This window comes from Lampris incognitus, chromosome 10, assembly GCF_029633865.1.
Source record: "Lampris incognitus isolate fLamInc1 chromosome 10, fLamInc1.hap2, whole genome shotgun sequence".
NCBI classification, from domain to species: Eukaryota; Metazoa; Chordata; class Actinopteri; order Lampriformes; family Lampridae; genus Lampris; species Lampris incognitus.
In genome coordinates, this window is record NC_079220.1 from 38034254 (window position 1) to 38043243 (window position 8990).

The window sequence follows — 8990 nt, forward strand, 5'->3', positions numbered from 1 at the left end:
GGATGTCATGAAGGAAGCAGAGCCTGTGCTGTGTTTTATGTCTGTTTCGGGTGTGGTGCTTCGTCCTCACCTGGTTCATGATTTCAGCAAGCCTTCAACCTTCTCCCGCTCCTAGTCATGGCAGAAGATCAGCACCGTCACCTTGCTTACACCGGGAACGGTATTCCCTTAAACCTCTACTTACACAAGCAAGGCAGCGTGGGAGCCGACTACTGGTCCCCTCCGGAGTGACATGATTCCCTCTCTCTCATTACCGCTCTTCGCTTGTCTCTTTCCCAAATTGAGTGTGACAGTCCGTTACATCCAGCCAAACGGTCGTCTTTTGTCCGTTATCTGTTTTCAGTCTCTTTCCTCCAGCTGGTCTGGGTGGAGCTGGATTGCAAAAAGGGCATGAGAGGAATTCTCAATACCGCGGTTACAGGGCAAAATAATCCTGCACTCTTACTCGTTCACTCCTCCATTTCACATGATCCTTTGCCTTGTTTCGCCTCTGCTCTCTCTTGGTTTCCCTCTCCTAAATTTCCTCTCTCCCTGTAGTCCTCTATCTGCTTCCCCTTCTTTTCCATCCACCCTCCCCCTCTTGTTCAAGTTGGGGAGAGCCAAGATGAACAAATGAGAGAATAGGAGGGAAGGGAAAAGGGAGGGACCACTTCTGAGATTGGTCAAAGTAGACCACGTGACCCTGGCAGACTTCTACAGGATCTTCTAACAGCTGTCCTACTCATGCTTCTCTGAAAACCTCAGTTGCCATTGACAACTCCTGCCGCGGAATACACTAACCATGTGTCCCCCCTCAGAAAAAGCCATTGGCTGTAAAGATTCATGGCCCCTGCCCACTATTCATGAAGAGGCATGCTGGGACGTGTCGACTGAACGTGTCGCCTACTTTTCAAAAACATCTACCTATCCATGCTGAAAATTCCTATACTTGCAAAGAACCAGAATAAAAGTAATGAAAATTAATAAATGTAGCATGCACCAATGCTGAAGAAAAAAGTAAAAGCGTACACACACGCACACACTCAAACTACACATAACACACGGCATACGCGCACTCTTGAATAAAGGGAGAGACCGGTGGCCCGGGCATTCCTGGTCAGTCAGGAAAAAGACATCCTCTGTCCTTTCCCCCAGCTTGTATAGAGGGAAACTACCACATCGCAACAACAGGAACTCAACAAATGAAGGCCATTGCACACCATAGAGTCCTCCCACCCACCGAACCTTACCGCCCTTTAACTTCATTGCTTTTTTTCATGTTTCAATTCTCTCTCCACGACTTCCTGCTCTACTCCCCACATATTACAGTACAAATATTACAGTACTAATATTACAGTCCAATTCTCCATTCCCGACGGTCACCCTCGTTGCCCCGCCTCCCGTGTCTCCAGCCCGTCCTCCTGAGCACTCCAGGAAACCTTATCAGAGGCTTCGGGTACCATAGAGAGACAAGGCCACTAGAAACTAGAAGAGGAAGGCTGTGTCACAGATGACGTGGTGCTGGATCAGTTGAAATTAATCCATTAAATACGCCGAGCAATGCTTTAAAGCTGTATCAAGCAATAAGTTTTATCTCAGCAGTGAATGAAATGACTCCGTGTGATGCGAAAGCATCTCTTGTGCTGCTGATTGCATTGAGAATCAACACCACGGTGTATTTTTCACGTTCCTGGTGGCAGCCCGGAGATGCCATCTCTGCAGCTAAACCACTTTCACAACTCACGACAAGTCAGAAATGCTTTCTCTCCTCTCTGCCAAGACCACATTCTCTACTTCTGACTTATGAGGATGATGATGGGTGATAATGTCATCTTCAGACTAATCAACATATCAACGATGAGCTAAACATGACATCTGTCCTTGGCTAAAGAAAACTATAGACTACAGTGTTAATTCTCAAAGCCAATGCAAGCAATCTTCTCATATTAGAGGGAATCGTTTGAATCATTGTTAACATCAGAAATACTGTTCAGTGCAGCTTTCAAATGTCCCATATTATGAGGCACTTGAAAATAAATACTGCCTTGCTCTTGCTTCCACCAGTAACCCAAGGCCTCAGCAACTGAAAAAAGAGCTGTTCTGATTTACTTTGATTTAATAACACATAGCATAGCTATTTCCTGATTATGAGCGATGATAAGTGATGAAGAGTGATGATGATGAAGAGTGATCATGAGTGATGATGATGAAGAGTGATGGGGCCGGGGTCTATTGAGGGGTTAGGACAGTGTGAGCTAAATGAAGTCAATAAATAAACGAATGGCCAACGTTGGCAGGCCTAAAAACAATTTTACAAGGCCAGGTCTCATCTTTATACTCCATTGTATGATGGACAATAATAACAGCCAATGAAATGAGTTGAGATTGACATGTGGTCTGTGCGTATATAACAGTGTGCATCTGTCAGTCGAGTCTGTCTTTCTACGTCGATTCCGGTAAGAGAAGAACTGACTGTGTATTTATTCATCCGTAAAGTTAGCATATATTTCCACTGGCGTAACATATTTATTATGGGCCCTGGTGCGAGCAACCCTCGTAGACCCCCCCTCTCTCTCTCTCACTCGCTCACACACACAAACCACCACCACCACCATAGGTGGGTTTAGTAAGTAATTTTAGTAATTTATTTGTATAGCACCTTTCACAGATATACAATCACAAAGTGCTTCACAGCATAAAATAAAGCAAATAAAATAGAAATATCAAAGTAACAGACAAAATTTACACAGATTAGTTATTACTGCTCTTTAAGAAAAATCCATCCAATTTCTGGAGTTTTGCTGTTCTTTCTTATTTTCCTTGCTCTCCTTCCTCTTTTTACATCCACTTTTATGTGTGTATCTCAAGTTTGCTTGCTTGATTTTATTTTTCTAACGTTACTTAGGTAGGCTAGATAGGTAAATGATATTGCACGCGCTAAACAAGCTATCATCACATGCTCAAAACAGACACGTAACATTGGACTAGGACAATGCATGCAGAAATATTGACGCCCCCCCCCCTAGCGACGGGCCCTGGTGCCACTGCACCGGCTGCACCACCTATATTTACGCCAGTGTATATTTCGGTCTAGCACTCGGTATACACGCCAGAATCGCTGAACAATTTAACTCTGACAACAGGTTCTGGACCCAGAGTTACCCAGAGATAGTTATCAAGCGATTTGCCACCGAGAGAAATATCGCAACGTACCGCGTGTGTCGGTTAGCACCATGAGTAGAAGGGTCGCCGAGTCACATAGCGGGGGCGAAAGACCCAGGATGGAAAGATCGAGCAGACGTTGGTCTAGACTAGTCTTTGACGGAGATTAAAATAACTATGAACTGTGGGAGACGAAATTTTTGGGCCGTCTTCGGTTACAAGGGCTAAAGGACACTATTTTAAATTAGCCTATAACCTATTGGACGGACAGTAGATGGAGCGAAAAATGCCGAGGTATACGCGGAGCTAATCCAGTTTCTGGATGATAAAAGCTTGTCGCTTGTAATGCGGGAAGCAGCGCACGATGGGCGAAAAGCGCTAAAAATTCTGAGAGACTATTATGCAGGTAAAGGGAAGCCGCGTATAATTAGCCTGTACAGAACTGACTTCACTTCAGAAGTGGAGCAGTGACAGTGTGACTGAATACGTTATCCGCGCAGAGACAGCCATCACCGCATTGAGAAACGCTGGTGAGACATTTGAGTGATGGGCTGTTAGTAGCAATGCTTTTTAAGGGACTACCAGAATCATTCAAACCGGTCGCTATTCATGTCACGCAAAGTGATGTGACGATGCCTTTTGCCGAATTCAAAACGAAACTGCGGAGCTACGAGGACACTGAGAAAATGCGCGCAACAGCATCCGGCGACAACGTCATGAAGGCGCGAGTGCTGCCGAGTGCGAGACCCGCTCTGGCGAGTGCTGGTGATCGGGGAGCCGAGAGTGCGGACATAGTGTGCTTCAGATGTGGTCTGAAAGGACACAAAACCAGAGCATGTCAACGCAAGCAGTGGTGTAGTCGGTGCAAAAGCACCACACATCGGGACACAACCTGCAGACGGAGACAGCGGCGGGACGACGCGCGACAAGTGTCCGAGGAGACGAGCAACAAGGCGTATGCATTGCTGACGAGGACGCGGAGATCCAGCCAGGGCGCGGTGTCAAGATGAGTGGTCTGATGGCGGGCACGGGAGCAACTTCACATATCATCACGGATATAGCGAATGTAACGTGCATGGATAAGAAGACACGCTGGCCGCTGGCTCGCGGGTCTGACCCTTTAGTCGAGCGGTTAGCGATGTCTCCTGCGGTGCGGGCGATACGGGTTCGCTTCCCGGCCGCGGCAGTTCCTGTGGTTGCGTTGTCCCCCGAATTCGCTACACAAAGTTCAAGCAATTTGACGACAGTTTCCGTCCAGGCCGAGACACATTGCGTGGAGTTGGCTGATGGCACAAGGAGCAACGGAATCGCAAAACGCAGAGGAGACGCGGAGGTGTGCTTGATCGACAGAAGAGGGCGACGCCACAACACGACGCTGAGACAGGCGTTGTACGTCCCCTCATACCCGCAGGACATCTTTTCTGTGAAAGCAGCCACTGCCAGCGGAGCGACCGTAATCTTCAGGAGAGGAAAGGACGCTCTATGAGACAGAGACGGTACACAATTCCACATTCATGCGCATAACAGACTATGCTACTTGCACACAGTAAATGATGAATGTGATGACCAATGCAAAGCGTGTTTGATATACAGACATGGCATGAGATTCTAGGGCACTGTAATTACGATGATGTTCAGAAATTACAAAATATTGTTGATGGTATGACAATCAAGGGCAAAGTAGACAAACCTACCCTACATTGTGAAGTGTGCACTCAGGGAAAATATATCCAAGCTAGGAAAAGGGAGCCTGATGTGAGAGCCAAAGCAGCTCTAGAATTGGTACACACAGATCTAGCGGCACCAATAGACCCAGAGTCCAGAGACGGGTATGGGTTTGCTATATCATTCACTGATGATTATTCCAGTGCAGTGTTCGTGCACTTTCTAAAAAATTAGAGTGACACAGTGCAAGCAACAGAGAACTTTCTTGCTGACACAGCCCCATACAGGAAAAATTAAATGTATCAGATCTGACAATGGTACAGAATTAATGGGAAAGAATGACCAGGCACTTCTCAGTAGAAATGTAATTAGGCATGAGACCTCAGCACCATACTCACCACACCAAAATGGTACAGACGAGCGAAACTGGCGAACCTCGTTTGATATGGCAAGGTACATGCTAATAGAGAGCGAGTTGCCAAAAGTGTTATGGACCTATGCAGTGCAGACAGCAGCTGTAGTGAGGAACAGATGCTTTTGCAATAGGACAAAACAGACGCCTTACTTAATGTTGACAGGAAAATCACCTAACATTTCTAGGATGCAAACATTTGGGTCAGTGTGTTATGCCTATAAGCATGACAAGAGAAAACTAGACTCGAGGTGTGAGAAAGGAATCTTTGTCGGGTACGACAAGAATAGCCCAGCCTACATGGTCTATTATCCTGACAATGGGAAAGTGCAAAAGCTCAGACTGGTTAAGTTTGTGACAAAAACGATTGCAGAGCAGCAGACACAGACTGACATGGCGCCTGATGACGATGACTTCAAGGTGCAGAATAGGGCTAGCAAGACCAGGCAAAATACTGATGTAAGTCCAGGATGTACTCAGAGCCAGGTCCCAGTAACTAGGCCTGAGGTGAACAGCCAAACACAGACGGGCGAGCCCAGCCATGAGCCTACACAATACCTTTCTAGAGTGAGGAAGAAACCAGGTTATTTAAGTGAATATGTATCTGATGAGGAGAGTGATGATCAGGTACTGACGAACATAGATTACTGTTATAGACTGATGTGTAATGTACCCCTAACATTCAGGGAAGCGGTAACCTCAACTAACTCAAAGGAATGGAATGAATGACGAAATGCAATCGCTTAGAGAAAATGACACATTTACCCGGCCCAACTTACCTGAGGGTAAGAATGCAGTGGGGGGGGGGGTAGATGGGTATATGCGATTAAGAATGATGTTGACAGATCTGACAAATACATGGCATGGTATGTAGCTAAGGGATACAGTCAAAAGATGGGTGTAGACTATGAGGAGACATTTTCTCCTACTGCTAACTTGACCAGTATCAGAGTGTTGATGCAAAAAGCAGCGCAGGAAAACCTGATTTTACATCAGATGGATGTCAAAACTGCCTACCTACATGCACCAATAGATTGAGAGATTTTCATGGAACAACCAGAGGGTTACGAGGTGAAATCTAGTACAAATGAAAAGTTGGTGTATAAGCTAGAAAAGTCATTATGTGGGTTAAAACAGTCAGGCAGGAACTGGAACAAAATGTTGCATGAGTATCTGAGCGAAAGTGAGTTTTTTGCAAAATCCAGCTGATCATTGTGTTTACACAAGGGAAGCAGAAAATGAGAAAGTGATAATTATAACATGGGTTGATGACTTGATTATTGTTGCCAGTGATGAAAATGCACTGAAGATTGTAAAGGAGACGCTCACAGCAAAATTCAAGATGAAAGACTTGGGTAAATGGAAACATTTTCTTGGTATTGATTTTGACCAGTGTGATAAATGTGTGAGAATGTCACAGAAGAAGTATGCGGAAAAAATGCTAGAAAGGTTTGACATGCAAGATGGTAAATCTAGAGCAACATCCTGTGAACAAAAATTGAACTACACTAATGATGCAGAAATGTTGAGCGATGCCAGAAAATACAGAGATAGTAGGTAGCCTAATCTATATGACTACATGTACGAGACCCGATCTAAGCTTTATAGTAAGTAAACTGTCACAGTACTTTACTGAGCCACAGAACAGCAGTGGATTACTGTAAAACATGTACTGAGATATCTGAAAGGCACAACTGACAAAGAGTTGTGTTACAGGAAATGTGACGATGAGAAACTGTGGCTACAAGCGTACAGTGATGCAGACTGGGCGGCTGACGTAACTGACAGACGCAGCACAACTGGTTATTGTATAAGACTAAATGAAAATGGTCCTTTGGTTTCATGGAAAACCAAAAAGCAGCCCACTGTTACACTGTCCACTTGTGAGGCAGAGTATATGGCGTTAGCCACAACTACACAAGAGTGTATGTACCTAGTACAACTACTAGAAAGTATTGACAGATGTCAGAATGCACCAGCTAAGGCCTACGAGGATAACCAAGGTGCAACAGCGTTGACAAAGAATCCTGTAAGCAGACAGAGATGTAAGCACGTTGACATAAATATCACTTTGTAAGGTCAACTGTGAATGATGGAAAAATAAGTCTGGAGTACTGCCCAACAGACCAGATGGTAGCAGATGTGATGACTAAACCCACAACAAAATTTAAGTTGGTTAAGTTTGCAAAGTTTATGTTTGGAGAGTTACCATGTAAGTGAAAGGTTACATGATGCAAGGTAGAAAACCTTATGATGTTTTGAGTTAAGAAGATGAACAATATGAGAGGAAGTGGGGGTGTTGACATATATGAAATGTGTGCTCTCAATTGTAGAAGTAAATCTATATTTCTGTAGTAACACAGGCAAACTTCATGAGTACATGCAAGTACTGTATGATGGACAATGATAACAGCCAATGAAATGCGCTGAGTTTGACATGTCGTCTGTGCGTATATAACAGTGCATCTGTCAATAAAGTCTCTCTTTCTACGTTGATTCCGGTAAGAGAAGAACTGACGCCCCACTGTGTATTTATTCCTCCGTAAAGTTAGCATTTATTTCGGTCTCGCACTGGGTACACTGAGTATACACGCCAGAGTCGCTGAACAATTCAACTCTGACAACAACATCCCTCTCTTCTCTTAGCCATGGGAAGGTCATCTGCTATGGACTGCTGTGTTGTGACGTCATCTGACCAGGCCGGAGCAGGATGGTGTGTGGCATAAGTCTACAAGTTGTCTATGTGAGTGTGTATGTGTATGTGTGAGTGTGTGTCTGTGTGAGTGTGTGTCTGTGTGAGTGTGTGTCTGTGTGAGTGTTTGTCTGTGTGAGTGTGTGTCTGTGTGAGTGTGTCTATGTGAGTGTGTGTATGTGTGAGTGTGTCTATGTGAGTGTGTGTCTGTGTGAGTGTTTGTCTGTGTGAGTGTGTGTCTGTGTGAGTGTGTATGTGAGTGTTTGTCTGTGTGAGTGTGTGTCTGTGTGAGTGTGTCTATGTGAGTGTGTGTATGTGTGAGTGTGTGTCTGTGTGAGTGTGTCTATGTGAGTGTGTGTCTGTGTGAGTGTTTGTCTGTGTGAGTGTGTGCCTGTGTGAGTGTGTCTATGTGAGTGTGTGTCTGTGTGAGTATGTGTCTGTGAGTGTTTGTCTGTGTGAGTGTGTGTCTGTGTGAGTGTGTCTATGTGAGTGTGTACGTGTATGTGTGAGTGTGTCTATGTGAGTGTGTGTCTATGTGAGTGTTTGTCTGTGTGAGTGTTTGTCTGTGTGAGTGTGAGTGTGTGTCTGTTTGAGTGTGTCTATGTGAGTGTGTATGTGTGAGTGTGCATGTGTATGTGTGAGTGTGTCTATGTGAGTGAGTGTATGAGTGAGTGTGTGTCTGTTTGAGTGTTTGTCTGTGTGAGTGTGTATGTGTGAGTGTGGCTGTGTCTGTGTGAGTGTTTGTCTGTGTGAGTGTGTGTCTGTGTGAGTGTGTGTCTATGTGAGTGTGTGTCTGTGTGAGTGTGGTAGAACAGATTCAGTCATAGTGAGTCTTTGTTGGATGCATTTCAGAGACACTCAGGGAGCCAAGTGGTTCAGGGTGAAGGGGTACAAACAGCACACGGTGGCCATGTAGAAGTACCCTAGTGCAGAGGTACCATGTAGAAGTACTATAGTGTAAAAGTAGCATGTAGAAGTACCCTAGTGCAGAAGTACCATGTAGAAGTACCATAGTGTAAAAGTAACACGTAGAAGTACCATAGTGTAGAGGTAGCATAGTAGACTTCTGAAAATATTTGC

At 44.9% G+C, this 8990-nt stretch overlaps 1 protein-coding gene across 1 annotated transcript in view; it reads right to left on the reverse strand.

Annotated features, from left to right (window-relative positions):
- arhgap23a (Rho GTPase activating protein 23a) overlaps positions 1 to 391 on the reverse strand; it is a 182486-nt gene extending 182095 nt beyond the window's left edge. Inside the window, exon 1 of the mRNA XM_056287413.1 lies at positions 71 to 391. Coding sequence (XP_056143388.1) covers positions 71 to 79 — 9 coding nt within the window. The 5' untranslated portion in view covers positions 80 to 391. The remainder of the gene's footprint in view (positions 1 to 70) is intronic.
- Positions 392 to 8990: the final 8599 nt, after the last annotated feature.